This window comes from Podarcis raffonei, chromosome 14 (genome assembly GCF_027172205.1).
Source record: "Podarcis raffonei isolate rPodRaf1 chromosome 14, rPodRaf1.pri, whole genome shotgun sequence".
NCBI lineage: Eukaryota > Metazoa > Chordata > Lepidosauria > Squamata > Lacertidae > Podarcis > Podarcis raffonei.
Window position 1 is genome coordinate 6,294,016 of NC_070615.1, and position 27,834 is coordinate 6,321,849.

The 27,834-nt window shown below is 41.3% G+C and overlaps 1 protein-coding gene across 6 annotated transcripts in view; it reads right to left on the reverse strand.

The window, feature by feature from the left end:
• The window catches only part of TCF12 (transcription factor 12), a 140,044-nt gene extending 119,100 nt beyond the window's left edge, over positions 1-20,944 (reverse strand). For 3 of the 6 annotated variants that reach the window (XM_053365392.1, XM_053365391.1, XM_053365390.1), the window contains exons 1-3: positions 20,842-20,944; positions 19,299-19,434; positions 18,427-18,499 (exon numbers count right to left, since the gene is read on the reverse strand). In XM_053365392.1, coding sequence (XP_053221367.1) covers positions 18,427-18,499; positions 19,299-19,418 — 193 coding nt within the window. In that variant the 5' untranslated portion in view covers positions 19,419-19,434; positions 20,842-20,944. Of the gene's footprint in view, positions 1-18,426; positions 18,500-19,298; positions 19,435-20,330; positions 20,362-20,841 lie in introns of those variants that run through there. The other 3 variants (XM_053365396.1, XM_053365395.1, XM_053365394.1) reach the window with 1 other exon arrangement.
• Between the last annotated feature and the right edge of the window lie 6,890 nt (positions 20,945-27,834).

A 27,834-nucleotide genomic window follows, 5' to 3' on the forward strand; every position in this document is an offset into this window, starting at 1 on the left:
TGATGCTGTTCCTGCACAACCTTATACTGTGATTCTTTTATTTGACTCTGCTCTGAGGATTGAATGCTCTTGGATCCATGCATGTAAGGGGAAAAGTCATCCGACCTACCATGTCAGCAACACAGAAAACACACTGCTATACAATCCTTTACAACACTTTATAGAAGTGTCAATACATTTTGGGGTGAAAGGGCCTCAACACATGTGATCAATCAGTGGGTCAGCATGGAGAATTCTTTCCTTTCTCAAGATACCAAAAAACCCCAGCAACCCTTTTGTCCTCCTGTTCAATTCAAGTATCTCTAGACTACCCTGCTTCATCCTGAGGCCCTTAGTGCAGCTGAGCTCCTTGAATTATTGGAATATCTGCTCACCTCAACACATCTTTCAAAATCTGTTATTTCTATAAAAAGGTAAAGGTACCCCTGCCCGTACGGGCCAGTCTTGACAGACTCTGGGGTTGTGCGCTCATCTCACTCTATAGGCCGGGGGCCAGCGTTGTCCGCAGACACTTCCGGGTCACGTGGCCAGCGTGACAAGCTGCATCTGGCGAGCCAGCGCAGCACACGGAAACGCCGTTTACCATCCCGCTAGTAAGCGGTCCCTATTTATCTACTTGCACCCGGGGGTGCTTTCGAACTGCTAGGTTGGCAGGCACTGGGACCGAACGACGGGAGCGCACCCCGCCGCGGGGATTCGAACCGCCGACCTTTCGATCGGCAAGCCCTAGGCACTGAGGCTTTTACCCACAGCGCCACCCGCTCTAATTGACAAAACCAACTTTGATTTACGTGGATGAGAGGAATTGAATGAGCATTTAGAATGACATTTGGAGTGGCAATGTAAGGATATTCTGGTGTCTGTGCAATTACCGTATTTTTCGCTCTATAAGACGCACCAGACCACAAGACGCACCTAGTTTTTGGAGGAGGAAAACAAGGAAAAAAATATTCTGAATCTCAGAAGCCAGAACAGCAAGAGGGATCGCTGCACAGTGAAAGCAGCAATCCCTCTTGCTGTTCTGGCTTCTGGGATAGCTGCGCAGCCTGCATTCGCTCCATAAGATGCACACACATTTCCCCTTACTTTTTAGGAGGGAAAAAGTGAGTCTTATAGAGCAAAAAACACGGTAACTTCTTCAGATCTCAGATTGCACTTAATACAACAAAAATAATTATCCACCACCACCTCTTCCAGAACTTGATAGAGAAGCAGAGATTGGATGGTACTGATGGTGACAAAAACCTGGAAGAATGCTCTCCACTACTGACTGTGCAGTGCTTAGAAGATTTCTCAACATTAGTTGCATATGAGAAAGCAACCCAACAGCAGCAACTGGAAGGAAAATTGTCTGATATTTGGGCTTTGTATTTATATGAATTTTCATGAGGAAGTACTGACTGACAGGACTTGCTTACAGCTCCAAGTGGTGTGACTGGACTGAATCCCTAGCTTTCCGTTCTTGCATTGTTTAAAGGACTGATCACTGTCTGTTCAGTGTACATGTATGTGCTTTTGTTCTATGAGAAATTGTTTAAAACTGAATAAAAACATTGGATGGTATTCAACTGAGTTTTATCCTGAGCAGCCTCACTGAAATTAATGGCTCTACCTTAGACATGTTCATTAATTGCAGTTTGTTTACTCTGAGTAAAACTTAGCTGAATACCACCCACTGGTTAAAAAGTCATGGTGTGTTCTTACTAAATTCCTTGCTTAGGTTCTTTATTTGTTCTCCATCTCTGCTGGTAGTTAAACTTGGAGAGAAATGTAGTTTATTCAGGAGATTTGAAGCCTGTTGCATGAAACCTATTTCTGGCCTCTCCAATAATACATACAGGAGCTAAATCTCAGCTTTTTTTTTGTCATTAGACAAAAAAATTTATAACTTTGTCATCAACTTGCAACATGGCATACTGTAACACTAAAAAGGAAACACCTTAATCAACATTTCATTCCATGAAAGAAGAGGCAACACATATCAGGGTGAATGCTATCCATGCTAAACTTGTAGAGCAAAATATACATATTGCTTAAAGAATAAACAGACTTAATTGGGATATGCAGGGGGAAAGAAAGAGAACAAATTTATGGAACAACAGAAAGGGGGAGGGAAGTCGAAGATTGATATCTAAGAATTGTTTCCTTTTTTGCTGAAATGTTTATTTGTTATAAATGAAAATCATAATTTTTTTAATGTGTTTTGCTTAAACCAAAACATGCTAAATTTCAGTACAAACTTGTAGTTTTGTGATTAATTAGGGTAGAGAAATCAGAACTGGGAAATGTTACACAGTAGTATTATTCAGTAAAGACAATGTTGCAATTTTAGTAGTAGCATGAGCCAAGGAATCCGTATTAGATCTCACCTTGCCTTAAGTAAGCTACTACGGTAATGCCTCCGCGAACATCCACCACGTCTAGCATCCATTCCAGCGAATGTCTGCAGCAAACCCGGAAGTACCGGAACAAGTTACTTCCGGGTTTGCCACTCACACATGCGCAGAAGTGCTAAACTGCGCTTCACGCATGCACAGAAACGAGGTACGACTGTATGTTCTTAGCTCTTGCAAGTCCAATTGCAACAAAGAAGTGGAAGTAATCCTGACATCTCTTACTTACATGGCTATTTTAAGATTGATAATATAGGTAATAATACTTATACACCCTCAATCAAGTCCAGTAAGCCGTGGTGAGCTTTAAGCCACACAAACCCCAAGTTGAAATCTATAGATCAGACTGCACTCTTTGGTGTTATCTCTGCTTTGGCTAAACCCATGGTTTATGGTGACAAAAAATAGATGCAGAAAATCTCTGGTTCATGTACTGTTCCTTGCCTCTTCCAGTGCAGTTAGAAGGAGGGAATTGGAAACCTTCACTTCCATTTTTGATCAACCACAGTTAGTTAATCTTAACTACGGCTTGTTTCAACAAACATTAGCTATGATTTATTATTATTACTATTTATTAAATTTGTATACCACCATATCTCAGGGCTACTCACAAGATAAAAACAAAATAATAATAAAAACAAAAACAAAGCAAACAAATACCCCCCTTCCATCAACACATTTAAAAGGATATAGGATGTTAATGAGCCTGGTTGAAGAGCAATGTTTTCACCTGATGCCTAACAGGACTGCGGTTGTATGCTCAAACTATCTTGTCCTGGTGAGCAACCTGGTTGTACCAGCTGAAGTTCCTGAACTGTCTCCAGAGGCAGCCCTACATATAACACATTGCAGTAATCTAACCTAGAGGTTACCAGAGCATAGACAACAGTATTTAGGCTATTCCTGTCCAGATAGGGGCACAAGCTGGGCCACCAGCCAAAGCCAATGGAAGGCATTTCATGCCACTGAGGCCACCTTAGCCTCAAGAGACAGCAAAGGATCCAGAAGTACCAATCCAAGCACCTTGTCCACATCCTCAAACCTTACTAATGGAAACTAATCCAACACAACAGGATAGGGCAGTGCTGTGGACACCGCTTGAGATTCATCTGTAGTGGAGTTTGCCTTTAAAACCAGCTACTAAATTTATTTTTACTTTCAAACTCATGTAAAATCTCCATAAAGGTTGGTTTTAAAAATGTGAATGGGGGTTGGTACTCAACTAAAACCAATTATAGGAAGCTAACACTGTAAAATGTACAATATAAATATTTCTAAATCTAGAGAACCATACTTTATATCTTTGGTAGTTTAACAGATCTAGCAAATAGTGGCAATGTGAAGACATTTTATACCCATAGAACTTATCATTCTTTAAAAAGGACTCCTGCTTCTGATCAGAACCTGGAAGCTTAACTATGATAATGCTGAATTATTACTTCTGTGGTGTATTTTCTGTGTCATGTGAGCACCTTCCAACTGGCTTCCTATGCATTTTAGTATAAAAATCATGCATGCCACACAAGATAACATTAGCAGTGACTAGGCAGCTGTGCAAGGACTGTGTTCATCAAAATACATTTACTTACTACCATGGTTTTGTCCTGAAACTCACCAGCAAGTTAACCCAATTCAAAGCTACTCCAGTGCCATACATAACTAACACAAGTGTGAGGTTGGAGTAACACTAACACCAAGATAGATGTGCTGAAATGTGGTGCATGCCAAATCCTTTCTAGTGTTAAAAGGACTAGAAGCCCCATCTGATGTAGTCAAATTTTGAATATATTACATTCTATTTCCCACATACGTTCATCCTAAAGCTGTAACTACTATTACTGTAGACTGCATTTATAGAAAAGGCACCAGCAAAGCAATATGCCATATTTTTCCGTCTATAAGACACCCCCATGTATAAGACTATTTTGGGGGACTCCGATTTCAGAAAATGAAGGGAGATCTATCCATGTATAAGACGCCCCCAAATTTTGGATATCATTTTTTAGGGGGAAAACCTAGTCTTATACACTGAAAAATACGGTAATTACCGTATGTGTCTAACTGTAACCATGACAAAACATTTAACACAATTTTGAGGAGAGGGTATTTTGAATTATGAAATAAAGTTACACTGTTAGAATTTAATGCTTAACAGGGTAATCACTGAGGCCTTTGCAAAAGACATGAGGGGAAAGTGACAGTCAGGATAATATTGCCAACAGCTTTATGAACTGACTTTATTTACTGGTGACTCTCAAGGTCAAGTTAGAGTAAGGGGATTTGTTTTCCAAAACAAGTGAAGAAAATAATATTAAGAACAATTATGCAATAACTGTGAATTAAGCAAGTTGGAAGCAATATGAAAAATAACAGTACTACAAAAGCCCCAAATACAATTGTAGAGCATTAGTGTAATGAAAAGGAAATAATGTTATTCTTTAAAATAGCAGAATTTAATTCACATTAGGAAATCTGAGATGGTGGCTCACCAGACACATATTTTTTAAGCTTGTATTTCCCACCAAGGTTTTTAACATATCATATACATACAGGTGTAAAAAGAGAAAAAAAATAGAATGCAAATTTATTAAAGAAAAAAGAAAAAGAGGGGGGAAATGCAATGAGGGACCTTTCATTTCTACATACCTAGAGGCAGCGCCACCTACCAAAAATAGGTATTGAATATGCCCTCTCTATAATTACCCATGCTAGGGTATTCATAGAAAAAGAAATTCACCACAGATTCTAAAACGCTGTTTATCTGACAAGACTGAAACTAGTCATCTAATTTATTGGTTTATCAATGACAATTCTACTTGAGACAGCAGAGCTGGGACAGGTATTGAGGGCAGGAGTTAACCGTACAAGTTATGGAACTGTACAAGTTATGGAACAAATGTAAGAAACCATGCAACTATTGAGCCAAACAGAACAAAATATAATAATTTTCACTTACTCTTCACATACGAGTTATAGCATTTAAGAATCTCACCATTGAGGGGAACCAGTTGAGATCTGGGCGGCAGCTTTTTTAAAAAGCAGACACATGTGTTTCTCTACATAGGATCACAGACAGTAGATCAGTGACAATAACTGATTTTATCACTAATCAAATGAACAGCATTGCAACCAAGTAAAAGTCATTATGAAAGGTGGCTTTTGATATTCTCACCTATGAACAATCCTCACATACTTGCTCAGTTTTGAGATACCATGGCTTTTGTGAATTCACAGAAGCATTTGCAGAACAGAGACCCTACTATCATATAACATTTACTTTATAAAAGGCAAAAAAAAATCCACCCATTTCCATAACAGCAATATGGCTTCAGAATTTGTGTAAAATGAAGCTGACTATACAAACTATAGAAAATATACCTATAGAAAATAGCTGGTCAATTAACAGATTCGAAAGTAACCAATAAGTTGCTATTCTCTTAAAATGTTTGCGTTTCTTTCATGTTGTTAAAGAAAGTATTATAAATTAAATGAGAGATGCACACTAAGAAGCGGATGTGGTTAATCCCAAGAAGCAGTTGGACAGTTGTCCAACTTCACTTCCCATATGATTCAACCACTTTTAAGTTACCATGGAGGCATCTTCCAAATCATTAATCTCTCCCTCTCTCTATTAAAAGGTCAACTGTGTGCAATGCCTTTCATTTTTTCCACCTACTTTCTGGTCAGTCTTGGCTCACCGTGTCATTAAATGTCATTAAATGAGACTTCTTCTGCCTCTAAACTTCATCCCCCAATAACAAGCTAAGGAGAACTCATTGGGCTGGATCCAGGCTAAGTTAGCAGATTTCAATGGGATTCAATTACAACTGACTTAATTTGGAATCTGGATCCAATCCACTGAGTCAATCCCTTGATTTTTTAAGACTAGTTTCACCACCACTCCTCTTTTATGTAGAATAAAAAACGAGCAATACATTCTTATTAGCCAAATCCCGTTTTTGCAAGCAGAATACATTTGTCAAAAACAAACCCAACAACACCTTGATCACAGAATCTTTAGACAACTTGTTACCATACCCATGATTATTAGATCATGGCCACAGGCAAGACACTGGTACATGTCTCCAACTGTCAAAGTGAATTTAATCCATTAACTTCAGAAGATAACAATGGACAAGGCTGTTTTCCAGAGGAAATTGATTTGGGAATATTTTTCCCACCTGACAAGCAGTTTGTTGTGCCTACTCGGCTGCAAAGGTTTTAAACACCATGACTTTATAAAAGAATATATGCATATAATATTGATCAAGCATATAAATTCATTTGATTACATTTAACTGTAACAAGATTTATAATGTATAAATTTCATGTTTTCAGTTTAATATAATAAGGTTAATTTTAACTTGAAGAAAGACTCCTCAATTGTTGTATTAACATGATATTTTGTGTTATGGTAATATTAGCTGGCTGGAAAAGGTGCCTGAAAAAAATATTCTATGCCCTAGAATAAAACACCTATGCAAAATGGTTGCCGCCTGTATATTATTCTCAAATTCCAACCCTTTTATTGTAGAACAAGAACAGTAACAATTAAATACAAAGAAAACATAAGGTAAATAAACCAGTTTTGACCAGTTTTATAAAGGTTTTATAAAGGTTCACAGTGTTGAACAGATATCAGCAAGCTTCACTGGGAGAGACTCCCATAAAGTAGGAGCTGGAAGAGTCAGTTCCAGTTTATAGCCCAAACAACTCCTGTCCAAGATCACATCCGTTGAGGGCCCTCTAGCATCTCAACTGACAGGATGACTTGGGTTGGCAACAGTGTTAAATCAAGACCTTTTAGGGCTCTAAAAGGTAAAATCCAGCTTCTATGGCAGGATCTGCTGGAACTTAGGGATATCACTGGATATGATAAACCTGAACTCGTAAAGGCACACTTTTGGGATGTTTATAAGATATAATTTAAGAGGGACATCTACAGCACTGGTGAGGAACTTCCATGCCACTGGTTGGTAGTACTGAGTATGGAACGCAGGTAGGGCACTGTTGCTTCCAAACACTAAGCATTGCTGCCTGTCACTGAAAGGGAGTCACAGGAAGCTCACTACACTGCAGGAATGGTGACAGAAGTGTTGGATTGGCAGCATGTCACAACACACTGAACTCCCCACAGCTCTCCCTCTGAGGAACTGAAGACACTCAGTGTTTAGAAGGGAAAAGGGCAATGCCACCCTACCTGTACCACTCCACCAACCACAACTGCCACAATCCTATTTAGGCCCATCAGGCATTGGAGGTTGGGCTGCCAGGTTGCTTGGGGTGAAGTACCGCTACATTTCCCAGGTATGGTATCACATTCATATTCAATGAATGGCTGCAAAGGAAGGAAAACTAGGAGAACAATCCTAAGATTCTTACTTTGCAGGCAAAATTCAGCACTTTTAAAATTTGGAACCTTTTCCTGTCACTGCATATGCCACCAGAAAGAGTGTCATATTGAAACATCTCTGATCTCAGAGGCTCCAAAGAAAGAATCTTAAATTTTAGCAGTCAATTTTATCACTTGAAATTGGCAGCTGTCAATTTCAATTTATCATCACAGCTCCATTAGTAGGAGCTGCAAAATAACTTTCAAGGTGAGGTCATTAATCAACATTTTTTTACTGCATTTACATATGACATATGGCTCTATATAAGGAAGATTTCTGGAGGTCTTGTACCAGTGTAGTGAGAGACATTCCCACATCCATTTAAAAGATGGCCCGGGGGGGGGGAGCGTTGGTGGGAACCTTCAAGTGTGCTTTGTTCTAGCCTTCCTTTCCTGACAAAATGAGCCAACATTCTTGTGAAGCAACACACACAATGCCATTGCAATAGTGGTATCCTGCAACAAGCACATTTGAAACTAACTTTTAATTTCCCCAGGCCCCTTCCTTAAAGCAGAGCAGCACTTTATGCTTATAAATCACCCACTTGTCTCATTAGACATTCTAGATGTTTTACAATACTGCAAAAAATAGATTTAAAAGAATAAAAACAACAATAGTGATAAAATTAAATCCAAGTTAAATACAAAAACTGTTGGTTGGCAAGGAAAATAAAAAAGGTATATAAAAGGAGAATTCCTTGGATGCCAATACCCAGGTTTGGGAGAAGTACTCTTTGTCAAGAGAACCTGAGCAGAGATTTAAAATCAAATCTTCAAAAAATGGAAAAAGGAAGACGCAGGTAACTACCGACCTGTGAGTTTGACATCAATGCCATGGAAGGTCCTAGAACAGTTAATCCAACTGCCAGTCTGTGAGCATTTAGGAAAGGAAGCTGTGATTACCAAGACCCAGCATGGTCAAACCAATCTGATTTCTTTGGATGGAATTACAAACTTGGTGGATCAGGGAAATGCTGTGGACATAGTGTATCTTGATTTCAGTAAGGCTTTTGACAAATTCCCCCATGATATTCTCATGAGGGAAACTGGTAAAATGTGGGTTGAGTAAGGTGACAGGTGGATTTGTACCTGGTTGACTGACCAAACCCAATAAATACTCATTAATGGTTCCTCATAATCCTGGAAAATAGCGACAAGTGGGCTGCTGCAGAGTTCTGTCCTGGGCCCGTTATTGTTCAACATCTTTATAAATGACCTGGATGAAGGAATTGAGGGGATGTTCATCTAATCTGCAGATGATAGCAAACTGGGAGGGGTAGCTAATGCTGCAGAAGACTGTCAGAATTCAAAATGACCTGAACAGACTGGATATTGACAAGATGGAACATATGCAGAGAAGGGCAACCAAGATGATCACGGGTCTGGAAACTAAGCCTTACGAGGAGCGCTTGAAGGAGCTGGGTATTTCCAGGCTAAACATACTATCATTTCTCCTCTCGAGTCTCCACTTTTCCAGGCTAAAGAGGAGACTGAGAGGAGAAACGATAGTCATCTTCAAATATCTTAAGGACTGTCACATGAAAGAGGGAGCATGCTTGTTTTCTCCTGCTCTAGAGGGGATGACTCAATCCAATGGTTTCAAATTACAAGAAAGGAAAAACTTTCTGACAGTAACAGCTGTTCAGCAGTGGAACAGACTCCTACAAGAGGTGTTGGTCTCTCCTTCCTTAAAGGTTTTGAAACAGAGTTTGGATGGCCATCTGCCATGAATGCTTTAGCTAAGAGTCCTGCATCACGGGGGTTGGACTAGATGACCCTTGGGTCCCTTCCAACTCTACAATTCTATGAAAATATGCAGCAAAGGAAATCATGGAAATATAGGCCATTAGACCTTTCAAAATGCCCTTGTGAGTTCCTTCCAAAATTACCCTCTTCCTCTAGCATAGAAAAAGACCACATGTTTACTAAGTTGAAAATGATTTACTTACAAACTCTTTGCAGGTCAGGTCCATGTGCTTTTCCATACAACAGTAAGAAAAGAGGCGGTAAAACTTGGCTTAGTTACAGTGGTGAAAGTTTCTGAATTAGAACTCAATAATAGCTTGTAAAAGCCATGAGGTCTGAACTTGGAGCAATCAGTTTATACCACATCACCTTGAACTTTTCAAGTAGACTGAAGGAGAACAAAGGACTTGATTACTTTCCTCTCAAAGTGAGGGGGAGTGACCTAGCTAAGCCTGGCAAGACAGCTTACTCTGTGGCATTAACCCTTTCACAAACTTCAAGCACATTGGTTATATAAGGCTGGTTATCACGCAAAAAAACAGCAAAGATATTAAAATTACTCAAATCCTTTAAAAAACCAATGCGCTTACAAATCCAGATAAGCTTGAAAGTATGATCAAAAGGGACCCTTGGACCTAGCAGATAATGGAATTTTTCTATTTTATTTAGAAAATGTTAAGACTTTTCTTTCTTCAGCACAGCTCCCATACCATCCCCACAACATGTAAAAACCTAACAAGTTCTAAAAACTGGATACATTTAAACGCATGGCTAGCTCATACATAGCACCACATTATAAAATGTAACAAAAGCTTGTTTTGTTTCTTTTCCTTAGTATTCAGTTAACATCTTCACCAAAAGTATGTCCTTTATGGCTTTGAATGTTGTGTTTGTAACCACAGCTTTGTTTTCTAAATGCAGAGATACAAAACATTCATTCAAGTCATAAAATCATCAATTATCTCATCCTTGCTGCAAGAAAAGAAATTGACCATTACGGTTAGCCAAAAATCATTGTGTCACTCACAAAATGCTAAGATAAACTAAACTTTCAAAAGAATATGTTCAAAGTTAGAAACTGATGCATGCTATCTTACACTAGACTAGAGAGTGAAGCAATTACTAATACAGTCATACCTTGGGTTGAAGTTGCTTCAGGTTGAGCACTTTCAGGTTGCGCTCTGCGGCAACCCGGAAGTAACGGAACGCGTTACTTCCGGGTTTCGCCGCTCGTGCAGACGGTCAAAATGATGTCACGCGCATGCACGGAAGCGGCGAATCACAACCCGTGCACACGCAGACCTGAGGTACCACTGTATGAGTCATAAGCAGCATTCATCACCAAGAAAAGACAAGGGTTAGAGGCAGACAGACTCTTTATCTTTTGACATAGTAACAAGTTGGCTTATCTACAACTCTCTTTAAATTTTCCCATGGAAATATTCAGCACAACCCAAAGTCTCTCTAAAACAGGTATGTCTAATCAATGGCACTCCAGAGGTTGCTGGACTACAGCTCTCAGCATCACTGACCATTGGCCATAATGGCTGGGACGGATGGCAATTAGGAGTCCAACAATATCTGGAGGGCTGCAGTTTAGCTACCACTGCTTTAAATGCTTTCTAAAAAGACAACTACTGAATTCTCCAGAAAAATAATGAAGACCTACCTAAAGATCTCCCAGAGACCTCATGACATTAGACACAATCTCAGGCTCAAGTACTTCCTTAAAGTGTCAGATGCAACTCAAAACCCAAGTTTCAAAAGCCAAAATAAACAAAGAATTTGTCCTAGTATATTTATTTATACCCATCTCTTCCTCCAACAAATATAGAACAGATTATTTATGGTTCCAAGGCAACCCCCATTGCAAATTTTTTAACTTTAACATTTATAAATATATTAAACTAAAAAAGCCATAAATACAATATTCAAAGATGAAACAAGAACTAGCTGTCATCATCAAGTATTATGTAGATACAATGCAAACCAACAATCACATTTTTAACCCAGAGTAAAAACATGTTTGCAAAAATTTGCAAGTCCCATCATAATAGAAGTTTGTTGATGGCTTCAGAAGCCAGCCCACCCTTGGCAATCTTCCAGGGAACAGAAAATTTATGTGAGCCTGCTGTCAATCTGAAGATTACAGTAGCACACAGAGAATATTGTGCTTTCTTCAACTTGTAAAAGCCAAGTCCATGTTTTGCTTGTCAGATACTACTCACAGGCAGTAACTAGGAATTGAAGTGAAGAATGATGCACCAATATAATTTGCTCCCAGCAACCAATTATTGTAGGCTAGAAATTCCACCTACTTTTAGAATGCAATGTCTCATAACATTTTTAACACAACGAACAAACATATAACTCATATTTATTTAAAACACTTATATCCTGCCTTTCTTCAGAGGAGCTTGAGATAAAAACCACTTATTGACATTTAAACATGGAGAGCTAAAAATTCACTCACAATATGAATAAAGTCATAGAAGGTAGCAGGGATGGATAAAAGAAAAACTGAACAGTAAAGTTGTGCTTAGCTGTTTCAGGTGACTATTCATAGGAAGCATGTATATATTTATATTTATATTGTTAAGTATACCCCACTTACTAACTGAAGTTCTTGAGATGGCTTACCATGTATTTAAAACATAATGAAATAAACATTGACACAACAGAAACTACAGCAGACAAAGGTGTGTTTTTATTAAATCCCCTTGTTCTGTATGTTACAACAAATGCCATTCTGCAGTCTCCTGGCCTAGAACTGATGGCTGAAGCAGCTAGAAGTCAGTTCCACACAGACCACCACTTCCCCCTGGGTGGTTGCTGCCGATGTTTCTATTTGTCTCAGCCCTAGTGGCAGATGCACGAGGTGCTGAGGGAACAAAAATGTTACATGCTTCTCTCCCAGTTCCCAGATGAGTCAACTGCCACTTTGCTGCAGAATCTCTGGGGCACAGCAAGTCAACTAGGAAATAACCTCAGCCCAGACATGGCTGCCTAAGTATATTAGATTGCATACAAAGTGGTAAACCCTGAAATTGGGGTGGGGAGAAACAGGACTTTTTTCCTAGGCCTTCCCACCCCTGTTTTTCTAGTTTAAAAAGATGACATTTTGGTGGGGGAATAAATATTTGGCATTTAAAAAAAATAAATGAGATATTTTTAAAAGAAAGGTTTTCCTTACTCAAACTGAATGGTATACGAGTACTTTTTTACTCTACAACCTTAGAGCATGAGAGTTTGTGTTTACTACAGACACGTGCAACATTCAAGTCCAATATGCATCTCTATACCTGGAAGTGCTGCCATCTTCATACTACCATTCCTTTGCTGTTTGCAAATTCATCTTTGCCTTCTTTTGATTTAAATTTGAATATTCTAAAAGCTGCTCTACTGACCTGGCTCTTCCCTTGTGGTCAACCTTTTCACCTCTCCACTCAAACTACTATTACATAGGTACAAGTAAAGGCAAAGGACCCTTGGACGGTTAAGTCCAATCAAAGCGCTCATCTTGGTTTCCGGCTAAGGGAGCCGGTGATTGTCCACAAACAGCTTTCCAGGTCATGTGGCCGGCATGATTAAATTGCTTCTAGTGCAACAGGACACCGTGACAAGTGCCAGAGCACATGGAAATGCTGTTTACCTCCCCGCTGCAGCGGTACCTATTTATTTACTTGCAGTCATGTGCTTTTGAACTGCTAGGTTGGCAGAAGCTAGGACAGAGCAACAGGAGCTCACCATTGCATGGATTCAAACTGCTGACTTTCTGATCTGCAAGCCCAAGAGGCTCAGTAGTTTAGACCACATCCCTTTACTACATAAACATCCTGCTACAAAATTAACAAGAAGCCTATACATGTCTACTCAGAAGTAAACCCCACTGAATTCAATGGAGTTTACTGCCAGCTATGTGGGTACAGGATTGCAGCCCAAGACACTATACTTTTGAGGCTACAATCCTATGTACACTCACCACTAAACAAAGCAGGTCTTCCTTTTGAGTAAACCTGCAATGGATTGCTCTGTAAATGTCATAAATATGCTAGTATAATTGAATATTCTCGGTAAGTTATATATATTGTTAGTGAAGATTAGCTAACAAAGTAATGTATACATTTCTGGTTTTCAGCCCCCAGGAAAAAAATATTTTTCTCAGTGATTCCAAAATTTCCATAAATATTATATTATGTCTTTAGATGTTCAGGTATGATTTAAGTCAGCAATTTAAGGGTTCTTAACATCTTCACATTTTTTTAAAACTCTAATACTCTAATTGCCATTTTGAAATATTTCTAAACACCCCAACAGAAACAATTTCTAAGTAGAGCTTTGAATACAACGCTTAAACCACTAAGTGCACTATCTATCTATTTTCTAAACAAGTATCTCAATTATTTTGGCTACTAGAAAATGTTTCCAGATATTTAGAATCAAATTGAAAAATAGATATTTAGGGGGGGAAATACACTAAATGAGATCTGCATTCTTTCTGGACAGAACAACCCCCCCCAAAAAAATCCACATTACTGACATCAACTGATACTGCAGAAAGCAATGATACCCTGGTCTGTATCAAATACAGCTCTCAAACAGTGTATAAAGTGCCACTCCATCAAGCCAACTGCAACAGTCTAGCCTCAATGCTATGATGTCATGAACAGCTGTCACTAGCTTGACCCCACCCCCCAAGAAAGAATGTTACAGCCTTCTTCCCAGATTTCATTCATTAAAGTGTGTTTCTATACACTGCCAATGCCTGCTGTTCCAAAACGAGGGTGACTCCAGACACACCTTACATCAAACAAACAAACAAGTAAGAGAGGTTAATGCCATCATTGATGTAATTTCACTACTTTAGTTTAGACCACATCAGCCACCCTTATGCGGATTCAGTTTGTGTGTGTGCGTGAGTGTGCGCACACAAACATATATGTAATATATATCCTTATAGCCTGCATTTCCTCAGAGAAGCGCAAGAGGGCTAACAAGACATAAAACAATTTATCAGTGATTAAACATCAGGAAGCAAAACACAAGCAACAATATTTTTATAAGAACCATTCATGTGGCATCTGCCATAAAGTAAGAAACTTGCCATCTGAGACACAACTGCATGCCATGAGCATACTGATGGCATTTCGTTCCACATCTCTGTAAGAACCCCTTCCCCTTGAAGAAAACCTACACCTACAGAAACCCATGCAGGAGGCCCCAGGAAGCCAACATCCAACTGCCAATTCCCTGCGAAGGGAATGTGCTGCAAATATTCATGAAATCCCAGTAAGTGTATCATTATCACATCATGGTAACAGTAACAAGCCCCGAAGTACAACTGGGGATGAATCATCTATAGATTGAGGCAGTGTTTATGCCAGGGAGGAAATTCTCAGACGCAGGGTCCAAATACAGTGCTCTGGCCCCAAGGCCAGACCCCTCAACAGCCTTGCATCCTCTTCAAATTTGTTGTCCTGGCTGGAATGTGCCTTTGACCTGTGGTAATGCCTACAGGTGTTTAGAGGCTTTTGACATTTGCATGGCTGCAATGCAGCCTACTTAAGAGTTGTAGCCACTGCTCCAGCCACTTTTGCCTCTGGCCCCTTAAGGGGGACAAGTGGCCACTAAAAGCTGCCACAAGAGAACGCAGCCCCCAGGAACTGAAAAAGTATCTTCACTCCTGCTGCACACAGACTGAAAGCCAGGTAGGGACTAAGTACTTCAAAAACAAACTGGAATTGATCCCATTAACCAGGTAAGACTGTCTGAGTATTCAAGCTAAGCCCAGTCGTCAAATACAAGCTACTGTCTGTGAAGCAAATGGCAAGCTTCACACAAGAAGACAGTAGACCCTTAGACCTTAGTACAAATCATCCAGACTGGTGAAGACACATAGAAAGACAGAATGGCATTTTACAGAAACAACAGGAGAGACGAGGCATTCCAGAATTTATTTGGATCCTCAGCCATAAAGAGTTTTATGGGTTAAAACCAGCACTTTGAATTGGGCTTGGAAATCTACAGCCAGCCAGCATAGTCATAACAGAATTAGTATTATGTGATCTGTGTTATGGTTGCCTCACCTCAAAAAAAGGTTATTTTAGAGCTGGAATTTTTTCAGAAAACGGCAACCAAAATAATAAAGGGGCTGGAACAACTCCATGACGAAAAGTTACAACACCTGGGGCTTTTCAGTTTTGTGGTGGGGGGAGGATTAAGGGGGCATGATAGAGTTTATGATGTAGTGAAAGCAGATTGGAAGTTTTTCTCCCTCTCTCATAATACTAGAAGCTGCAACCATCCAATGAAGTTGAACGTTGGAGGATTCAGGGGAGACAAAAAAAGTATTTCTTCACACAGCATAGAGTTATACTATGGAATTTGCTCCCACAAGAGGTAGCCATGCCCTCCAATTTGGGTGGCTTTGAAAGTGGGTTAAACAAATTCGTTAATATGAGTCTACTAGCTATGGTGGTTATGTTCTGCCTCCACTGTCCGAGGCAATAGACCTCTGAATCTCACGTGGGTCTTGTTTGCAGGCTTCCCATAAGCATCTGGTTGGTCACTGTGAGAACAGGATGCTGGACATATGCTTTTGGCCTGATCTATCAGGGCTCTTCTTAGTAGCAGAACTTATTTCACCATCAGCAAGACACAAATGATGAAAGTTTTCTGTAGATGATAACTGAACTTTAATGTCTGCAGTAAATTTTACAGCCACAATCTTCCATGTTGACTTTTTTAAGTAGTCACTGAGTATTCAGTGTGACTTATTCTGATATAAATGTGCACAGGATTCCAAACTTACTTCATGTGACTGCAAATCATTTGCAACAAGTTAAAAAATTAATGTCTCTCACATGCACGTAAAATTCAACTACTGGAAGATTTGGTCAAGTCTCAGTTTTAGATTATAGGCTTTTGAAAGAGACAAATCCATTCAGGTTCATGTAACAGGTTTTTAACAAATTGAGCACAAAGCACAAAACCACTACTGAGATCCAGAAGATTTACATTAATATTTAACAGGAAGGACGCAGGCGTGAGGGTTACTTGTGAACATGAAATCCAGACATTTTGAAATTATAGACAAACCTCTCAAAATATATGTTTAAGGTTATATCATAAATATGGCATATATTTCAATACAATAAGCCTCTCACATATTTATGCTGAAAAACAGATTGTCATTCTCTGCTTCCATAACTCTGCTTCAGAAAACTGTGTATACTATGGTACAATTTCAGCTGCTATTTTCTAGGAAATTAGAAAGCCTTGGGAAGCTTCCTGTTTGCAGCCATATTCATTTCCCAAAGAAAAATGGCATATACTTGCAACTCCACATCAAGATGTACAGGAAAATTAAAACACAGTTATGTTTCTTTCTCTGTATTCTCCAGCAGCAGTCCAATAACCATAGCTACAAGTTTGAAAGTTATGTTTGGCTTAAATATGATTAACAATATCACTGATGTAGATACAATGCTATTAATAGTTATTTCTTAAATGAAGTAGGGGAAGAAATGTCCACATGACAAAGAAAACTGCAAGCACACAAGGCACTCCAAATCACTTCACTGTGATTAGACACCAGGTAGGTGTCTACACTGGGTCTATTATGAAATATATCAAAACCTTTTTAAAATTATCCGACAGCAATCTAAATATTAATTTTCATTCAACAATACTTGTTGAGAGTTTAATTCAGACTTTGCTGCAACAATATTAAAAGACTCAAAACTAGTAGACAGACCAGCTTGCTTTTTAGCCATTCAGAAGTTAATCTCCTTGGGTAATTCAAGTTTAGATAGAATACCAAAGATTTGTGAGGAAGGACAAAGATTCCCAGTTAAGATTATGGAAATACTTCCTAGATTACCCCTGACAATTAGAAGTCAACACAAATAAAAATGCAACAGTGCTTCCAAAACTAATAATGTAGCATTTGATAATATGTTTTATTTTCCTTATCTATAAAAGACAACAAGCACAACAGATCAACACAATTCTCCGAAAATGCTTTCCAATAATGCAATCTCATATCATTCTACACTGGTCAAACTAAAATAGTCATCTATTTTAAATCTGCAGCTCAATTATGCATACAGTGAATTTAAAGTAGGATATGAAAGTATACGTAACATATGCAGGAGAGAGAAGAATGCCAGAAAGCATGTTTTAGGCACAAGGTTCTAGGAGCACTGGAACACAGAATAACAGCTCTGCACTGCTGCCATTGCAATTTACAGCATTTTTAAGGAAAAGCATTATCTTCAATACAACTCAATTTCAAATTTTAATTCCTCAGCAAATACTTCATCTCCCAATTTAAATGGTTTATGCACACATAAATACACATCTGTTCAATCTGGTCAATATACACTATACATTTGCCTCTCTTTTCCTACTTAATTTGGCCAGGTGAACTCTAGAAACAAAACGCTGTTTTCCCTATTTAGCTGTACTTTATTCTAGTCTTGCTTTATGCCTTAATTTTGTATAAATTACACAAAAGGCTTTCAACTTCAATATTTTGAATTTATGTTAGTGTTACTTAAGTCACTAAAAGTTTTTTTAAAATTCAAAAGGAAATAATATCATCCCAAATTACTGATAAAAAACTGAATATCCACATTTTCACAAATACCTGTCTTCCTGCAAACCCAATATTCTCAATTGAATTAACCTTTAAACTCATTCCACAGCATCAACAAACTAGAGATTCCAGCAGAAAACTAACTCATTTCTAAAGTGTTTACAGCATTTGTTTTAACTCCTTGAAAACTATATATTTCATCCACAAAAGTTTGTCACATACAAATTAAGATTTTATATATAACATAATACAACAGCATTGCTCTTGAACTTTTATGTTTTTTAGCTGCCTCTTACCTGATCCACTGAACTGGCTGCTTCCTAGTGTTGTTGGTCTAGTTTTCCCACTATTAAGAGGTGGAGAAAACATCTGCAAAACAAATGGATGCATTTCAGTCAGCATGGAATGAAAACTAATTCAGTTATGTGTATTTGGAATATAAAAAAGCTGGGAATACATTCATAGAAAAATTAATAGCATTAACTGTGCTTAAAAATGTTTCATAACACAGAGAATTAGTGGTACAATTTTTAAGGTCGGTAACATGACCAGTTTATTACTCAATATAATAGGTCTATTAGTCAAAATACTACAAGTGCAGGATAACCTAACAAAGCCAAGTAAGTATTCTGTATTTTACTTTCACAAAATACACTTGATTTAAAAAATAATAATGTAAGACATTGTGGGACATCGTGACTTGCTTCCAATCTAATATTACAGTGCAAAACAGGAATAAAGATACTAGGGCTGCAATCCTACACAGACTTACCTGGGAGTAAGTCCAATTCAACTCAATGAGGTTTACTTCTGAGCAAACATGCGCAGAATTGAACTGAGACTACAACCCTAATTATGGATACATGAAGGCAGGTCCCACTCTTCTGAGCAAATAGGATTAGGGTTAAGCTGCTTGGGGTCCCCCTCCCCATTACCTACACTGCATTTTTACAGAAAAAAACAAACACCCTTTGAGCTACATGTGGAAAACAAACGAGAAAAGCTATCCAATGGCTATCTATGGGTCAGCTGGTTTTTAACCAGTTAAGATGACTGACCCAGAGCCTTCAATACGGGAGTCTACTTATTACATCCAAGTTTCCCCTTTGGCTGAGCCAGAAGCAACCAAGCCCTGCACGCAGCTGCCCCACTTCTCGGTCCGCTTTACCGTGGAGAAGCCATAAGAAGACTTCGAAGAATATCCTACCGCGCTGAAGTCCAGCAGGTCGCTCAATTCCTTGTCTGTCCCTATAGCGGCCATCCGCTGCTGCTGAGGATTCATCTTCATCCGCTTACGGAGAGTCCTAAACGGCAACAAAAGGAAAAGGAAGAGGCGCGTTAACCAAAACAAGGAAGACGGCATCCTCAGCCTTGAGCAGCCCCTCGCAAAGCCGAAGATCGTTCTCTCTCCTTTCCCCCGCATCTCAAAGGCACCCAAAAGCAGCAGCAGCAGCAGCAGAGCCAACTCCGTGGAAGTTTCTTTTCCCCCTCCCTCCTCCATCCCAGAGATGTTCGCATCCACAGAATCTAATCCTCGCCTTGGAGAAGAAAGGCGCGCCACTGAGTGGAAGCCCGGGCTCGGGAAGCGGGCAAGAGGGGATGCCGAACAGGAGCAGCCCAGAAGTGGAAGAAGGAAGAGCGCCGAGGCGGAGGCAAAGTCCTCCAAGCAGGCCGAGCGGGGAAGTGAGCGGCTGGGCCGAGGGAAAGGCGGGCAGGCGCTCGACTCCCTCCCCTCGACCAGGCTGCGAACAATAAGTCTCTCGCCCACCTCTCCGACAGCCACTTCCGCGCCAGCCAAGCGCCGCCAGGGACCCGAAGTTTCAGGGGTTTCTCGCGGGAAAGAGAACTGGAGAACGCGGCGTGTGTGGAGGAACAGGCGCCACTAGTTGGGGGCGCGGAGGGGCCGCTCTTCCCGGAACAACCCCGCCGTCCTGCGCCGAAGAGCCAGAGGAGCAGCCCTGCCGCCCCCGCGCGTCTCCTGCCCGCCCATCCCGCGGCCCCGGCCGCCTCCCAAAACAGGGCGCCGGAGCCTCTCAGCACCAGGCGCGATACTGCCCAGGCGCGCGCCCCGGGCCGTGCGCGTCCCCGCTTCTCCTCCCTCCGGCCGCCACCGGCTTCCCTTCCCCTCGGTCCCCACCCCTGTCCGCTTCTCCCGCTCCCTCCCTCCCTCCCTCCCTCCGTGACGCCTGCCTGCCTTTACCCGGTTCCCGGCCCCGCTGCCCGGGTCCAAGTGGCAGCAGCGTCGCCACCGCCCCGGAGTCAGTCAGGAGAGCAGCAGCAGCAGCGGAGGAAGACGGAGCGGAGGGGCGAGAATGCCGCGCGCTCTCCTCTCCCTCAGCGCGTCCTTCCTTTTCTTTCTTCCTCCTGCCCGCTTCGCGCTCGGCCGCTCCGTCGACTGCCGCCCGTGGCCTCCCTTTCCTTCCCCCGCCCGCGCCTGCCGGTCTGCCTTTCTTGCTCCCCCGCCCCGTCGCGACGGAACTTGCGGGGCCTCCCCTCAGGCAGACATTTTTGGGCTTCGGAGCCTCAGCACCGCCACGTTCAAGGTTCCTGCTCTGTATCCCTCCGCGCTTGGCGGCGGCGGCAGCAGCAACCTCAGCAGCAGCGCCGCGAAGAGCGCGGCGGCGATTAACCCTTCTCTGCCTGACGAGTGCTGCTGCTGCCGCCGCCGCCTTAATGAGGCCAGCGGCCCTCAGTCTCTGTGAGGTAAAGACCTGGAGCAGGGAGAAAGCGGGCGCTTCTTCTCCGGCGCTCGGCCTCGTCTCCTTGCCAGGTCCCGCCCGCCTCTTCTCCCCTCAGCGAGCGAAGAAGCGGGCGCCGAGGAGCCAGGAAGCCCAGGTGGGCGGGCGGCCCCGGCGCTACTTCCTCCCGCAGGCGCGCTTCAGGGACCTGGTCTCCAGCCGGCTTCCTCGGGAGTGAGTGCCGCTCTGAGCGCCACGGGACTTGCCCCCGCGTAAAGGCACCGAAGAGGGGCGCGGGGTTTTAAGCGTTCCGTTACAAATGGGCTACCTCAGTTAGTCTTGATTCTCGGCGGGAAGGGGAGGCTTCGCTTCTTTCCACAGGGCCCGCCGAGGAAAAAGAACCCCGAGCCTCGTGGCACCCTCAGAATAGCCAAGTCCTGGGGGGTCCACCAGATGCTGTGTTACTTCGACTTCTCCTGTTGGCTTTGTAACAAAAACATGCAACTTATCCTTAAGATCAGCCTCCATAAAGTGGCATCAATTTCCAAAAAGGAATGGTTTGGCCCTCTGGGTGTTGCAGAACTACAACTCCCATTAGCCCCAGCAACCATGGGAAGGAAAGATTGGAGTTCTTGTTCAACCACATCTGGATGGCCAAAAGTTCCCCAGTTACAGGCTGGTTAGCTTAAGGTCTGTTCTGGGGAAAGTGATGGAAAGCATGATTAAATACAGAATTATTGAGCCACTACAGCTTCTTCTTCACTAACCCTTTAGATGCCTTTGGGAATGTCAATAAGCATCTTGATATCTTACTATGTGTCTTTAGACTTACAAAAAGCTTTTGACAAAGTACAAAAAGGGATTGCAAGGAACTCCAAAAGGATTTCTCCTAACTGGCTGGACAGGAAGTAAAATGACAAATGCAACTCAATGCAAACAAGTGTAAAGGGCTACACCTGGGGCAAAAAATCCTCGTTTCACAGATATGCTCATAGGGTCTGAACTGGTGGTGCCTCCCCAGGAATAAAACACTGGGGTTGTAGTAGATACTCCGATGTAGATGTTGATCCATTGTGCAGCAGCTGAAAAAAAGGCAGACTCCACATTAAGAATCATTAGGAAAGGAACTGAAAATAAAAGTGATAATTACGTATTTCCGTGATACACACCTGTGGTGCAACTGAACGTCAAATTCTATGTACAATTCTAGTCATTTCACCTCAGAATGGCTATTGTGTGAGCTGGAAAGGGTTCAGAAAAGGGCAGCCAAAATTATCAGGAGGAAAAAGTCGCAACATATGGGACTTTTTTGTTTAGAAAAAAGGTGAGTAAGAGGTGACATAAGAGGTGTATAGAATTATACATGGTAGGAAGATTTAAGGGACGCGGGTGGTGCTGTGGGTTAAACCACAGAGCCTAGGACTTGCCGATCAGAAGGTCGGTGGTTCGAATCCCTGCGACGGGGTGAGCTCCCGTTGCTCGGTCCCTGCTCCTGCCAACCTAGCAGTTCGAAAGCACATCAAAGTCAAGTAGATAAATAGGTACCGCTCTGGCGGGAAGGTAAACGGTGTTTCCGTGCGCTGCTCTGGTTCACCAGAAGCGGCTTAGTCATGCTGGCCACATGACCCGGAAGCTGTACGCCGGCTCCCTCGGCCAATAAAGCGAGATGAGCGCCGCAACCCCAGAGTCGGTCATGACTGGACCTAATGGTCAGGCGTACCTTTACCTTTAGAAAGATTTAGGACAGTGACAAGTACTTCTTCACACAGTGCATACTTAAACTATAGAATTAGTTCCCACAAAAGGTAGTGATCCCATTTGTTGTTGTTGTTGTTTGGTCGTTTAGTCGTGTCCGACTCTTCGTGACCCCATGGACCAGAGCACGCCAGGCACTTCTGTCTTCCACTGCCTCCCGCAGTTTGGTCAGACTCATGTTTGTGGCTTCGAGAACACTGTCCAACCATCTCGTCCTCTGTCGTCCCCTTCTCCTTGTCCCCTCAATCTTTCCCAACGTCAGGGTCTTTTCCAGGGAGTCTTCTCTTCTCATGAGGTGGCCAAAATATTGGAGCCTCAGCTTCACGATCTGCCCTTCCAGTGACCACTCAGGGCTGATTTCCTTAAGAATGGATGTGTTTGATCTTCTTGCAGTCCATGGGACTCTCAAGAGTCTCCTCCAGCACCATAATTCAAAAGCATCAATTCTTCGGCGATCAGCCTTCTTTATGGTCCAGCTCTCACTTCCATACATCACTACTGGGAAAACCATGGCTTTAACTATACGGACCTTTGTTGGCAAGGTGACGTCTCTACTTCTCAAGATGCTGTCTAGGCCTGTCATTGCCCTTCTCCCAAGAAGCAGGCGTCTTTTAATTTTGTGGCTGCTGTCACCATCTGCAGTGATCATGGAGCCCAAGAAAGTAAAATCTCTCACTGCCTCCATTTCTTCCCCTTCTATTTGCCAGGAGGTGATGGGACCAGTGGCCATGATCTTCGTTTTTTTTATGTTGAGCTTCAGACCATATTTTGTACTTTCCTCTTTCACCCTCATTAAAAGGTTCTTTAATTCCTCTTCACTTTCTGCCATCAAGGTTGTATCATCTGCATATCTGAGGTTGTTGATATTTCTTCCGGCGATCTTAATTCCGGCTTGGGATTCATCCAGCCCAGCCTTTCGCATGATGAATTCTGCATATAAGTTAAATAAGCAGGGAGACAAAATACAGCCTTGTCGTACTCCTTTCCCAATTTTGAACCAATCAGTTGTTCCATATCCAGTTCTAACTGTAGCTTCTTGTCCCACATAGAGATTTCTCAGGAGACAGATGAGGTGATCAGGCACTCCCATTTCTTTAAGAACTTGCCATAGTTTGCTGTGGTCAACACAGTCAAAGGCTTTTGCATAGTCAATGAAGCAGAAGTAGATGTCTTTCTGGAACTCTCTAGCTTTCTCCATAATCCAGCGCATGTTTGCAATTTGGTCTCTGGTTCCTCTGCCCCTTCGAAATCCAGCTTGCACTTCTGGGAGTTCTCGGTCCACATACTGCTTAAAACTATAGAATTAGTTCCCACAAAAGGTAGTGATCCCATTGGATGGCTTTAAAAGAGGATTAGACAAATTCATGGAAGATAAGGCTATCGGTGTCTATTAGCCATAATGGCTATGTTCTATCTCCATTGTCCAAGGCAAAATGTATTTGAATGACAGTTATCTAAGAATCACGGGGGGGGGGAGGGTGCTGTACTCAGCATGCATGTGCATCTGTTTGGCCATGGTTCTTATAGTCTGCACAAATCTCTCCAAGGCATAGTAGCCCTGAGGGGGGTGGGCTGTGTATGTGATGGCAACTCTTTGTGCTGGCTTTCACTCAAACAGGAATCACCAAGGATGAGTTACTTTAAATTAGTTTTTTTAAAAAAGGTACAACAAAATACTTATTAGGATATTTGCATCTTATCCTTCCAAATTTCTTTTAACATAGCAGGGCTTTAAAATGGACAAGCATACAACATTAAAGCAAATGTGATGGCAGAGCCACAAAGATGGTGAGGGGGACTTGGAGACTAAGTCACAATGAGGAAAGGTTGAAGGTGTTGGGTGTGCTGAGCCTGGAAAAGAGGCTTCAAATACCGGTAGTTCAAGGGCTCTCACATAAATGATGGAGCAAATAGGTTTTCCATTGATCCAGTTGGTAGGAACCGAATGAATGACTTAAAATGCAGGAAAAAGGAGATAAACAAAACAGGAAGAATGGTGTGATTGTAAGAGTTGTTCAACAGTAAGCAGCCTACCTTGAAGAAAGGTAGAGATTTATTTGCAGAGAGGGGATGGTCAGCAATCAGGGATGCAATAGCAACAGATTTCATGCATTGACAGCAGTGGGGGTTAGATCACTAGGTGGTTTTAGAAGTATTAATTCTGTTAGTTACTTTATTTCATCTTAGTCATTCAAGTCTTTATTTTTGGTCCACCAAAATGCCTGAAGGTTGTTTATGTACAGTGCAGCTAGCATATTGTGTTTGGGTGTGGATATATTCAGACCCTTAGCTCTGACCCTGAGGTTGTTGTGAGCATAAAATGAGACAACCTCCTACATATATTGCTCTGAGCTTGAAAGAAGTATGGGATAAAAATGTGATAAACAGAAATTAATGAAAAGATTATTTGCACAAACTCAAGAGCTTGCATGTTACTGGAGGTGATCTACATGTGTCACAGGAGGTAGTGTGGGGCATGACACAAAGAAAGGAAAAAAACACATCAATGTCATCTGACATCTACTTGCTCTGGTACAGACACATCAATTTTACCAACAAAGGCATGTCAGCATTTTTAGGATTGGTGCATAAAAAGGTTTAAGTAACGATGACAACAGTATTTGCTTCAGATACAGGCAGTACATTATTTTTAATAGTCTGCTCTAAGCCTTTGTGCAACGTGGGGGTGGAAGGAAATCAAATGTGTCACTACCTTTTGAGTCAAGTGTGTGCCAGTGATGGATGAGGCAACGGTACCAATCAATAAGTCACTGCATCGTCAAAAAGCGAGATGACAAAATGTCTACAGCGTCTTGGCCACCAGCATGAGCAAATATCTACAGATAATTAACAAAAAATTAAAAACAGCTATGCACAACCCAATCTTGAGCAATTCTAACGTCTGAGGGATGTATTCCCAACTAAGTATGCACACAACTGTAGTCGTGCAGCACAATACTATAAATGTCTACTCAAAAGTTAAGACACATTGAGTTCAGTGAGGCTTGTATCCAGGAAACTGAGTATAGGGTTTGCAGCCCTAATCTGTAGGATCCATAGACTCATTAAAGGTTACAAATGACAAACTGACCTTTAGTGAAATAAATAACACTGCACTATTTCTCATTGTATAGTAACTGATTCTCGCCCATTTAAGTTCTTCCAAAGAACTTGGCCTTTTCCACTTCCAAATGAAAAGCAGGCTTTGTTAGAATTTTTTGAGGGAGCTTCAGATATAAGGAATGACCCATAAGCACCTATATATAAGCATTTATACATTGCCCCATTATTCAACTTTGCTTCTGTCACTAGTTGCCATTGTTAGCTGAGTGTAGATGTCAGCCATGGAAAATATACTGCAAATGGACCAGATCTCTTAAATATCGGTGCTATGTCCTTTGCAAATAATTTTGTCTGTATAAATGAAAATGAAAGCAAGGCAGTTGAACTGTCCATCAAAATTAAAAACTGGTAGATGCTGTAAGCATTCCCCGCTTTCATCCCATAATGTCCATGTAAGCAACTTCTTTCTGTGTAATTAGCATTGGGAATATTTTTAGATTTATTTATCATTTGTGCATTTGCTGTCCTGGGCTCCTTTGGAAGGAAGGGTGGGATAAAAATAATAATAAATAATAATAGTTTTAGTACAGATGGAAGGAACAGCATTTTACCTCATACAAAGAAATTGGTGATTTCTTAAATGGTTTCCTGATTGAATGGCTTGGCATTTAATACTTCAATTGGAACTGCAACAACTGCGAAGTCAAGTTCTCTTGAAAGTAGAGTGGCTTTATCCACCAAAAATATAACTAGTGGGTCCTTAAGGAGAACACAGGATCTTCCCCATACTGGGAGTTGGCAACCTCTGGACTGACTGAAAGTGTTCCGCTGACTGGCTATTTGAGGTTGCAGTGCAGTTTGCAAAATGTGTCGTCCTTGCCACCTGTACTGCAGCATGGTAAGCACAATTATGTGTTAACTGGTGTTTGGGCAACGTCAAAACAAGACTTGTATCACTTGTGCCCTAGTCATCATCTGGCTTGCTTTATAGCCTGCAGCTTCCCAGAATACTAAGAAGCGATAATGGCTCAGCAACACTGGAAGGAACAAGCATCCATTGTGGCAGCCACTCATCTCCTCTCACCATTCCACAGCAACAGAATAGTTGGCTTTCTTCATTATTTTTAATAGTTCTTTTATGATACTTGCTTTTTCCTATGTGAAATCTCATGGGGAAAAAAAAAAACAACCAAAGCAATATAAATGTGCCAGTCGTTATTGATGGTCAAATTTGGGTAATTAGAGCAGTGGGTGTTGATTGAGAGAGATTAATGCTTTATTGATCATACACACCATACTTTGCTGATTGAAGGTATTTCTCCAGTGCAATTGACCTTTTTTTCCCTTACTGCTGCATAGCTACACCCTGGGCTGGCCACCTGAATAGTTAATAGTTTGCATTTTATTCAGTTTATTGTTTTTTCTTTGTGTTAATTGTACTTCTTGACATGTATCTTTAATGAACCTCAGTAAAATAATTTTGAAAAATCAACTTTTGGGACTGAGATTATTTTGTGGGAGCAAGAAGAGTGCAGGGAGACTGCAGCTTGAAATTTGTTAGAATGCAGTGCAGGCATGGTGGCTCCAAATAATATCCACAACTTATCTCCAGATGTGATTAGAACGCTTTATTATATTTACATCCCATCTAGGTCACCAGTCACTGGCATTCATTGACAAACAGCAAGTGATCAGAAGCCATTAAGCAAGCATCTTCAGCTAAACTCATCAGCTAAGCATCATTGCCCATTACAAAGGTAGCAAGCTAAAAATAAATAAAAGGGGAAAAGGCTATCTCTCAATTGACACCCTAACCTTTTATATGCTGTAGTTTCCAGGAGGGGCATGTTACAGAAAACCATAGCAGCTTGTGAAATAGTCCCATTTGAAATAAAGAGCAAATTAAGAGTTATAAAGCTTTAGAGTGGAATGCCTTAACAAACAGAATTTATGTCAGAAAAATCTGTGCTGCTTTTTCTCTTTCTCCCATTCAGACACTCCTTGTCCCAGAAAATATGTGACTTGTTGAAAGTATAAGTTACAGTTGTTCCCTGATGTAACAATTCTGAATGGAAAGCAGCCTCAGAAGAAAGAATGCTGCCACCCTTTCCTGCCATTTATCTAGCCTTTTCAGCTGGCTGAAAAATAAAATATTAGCCTGTCTTCAATTGTCAAAGTGATGAGCTCTTTTCCACTGACTTGAACATG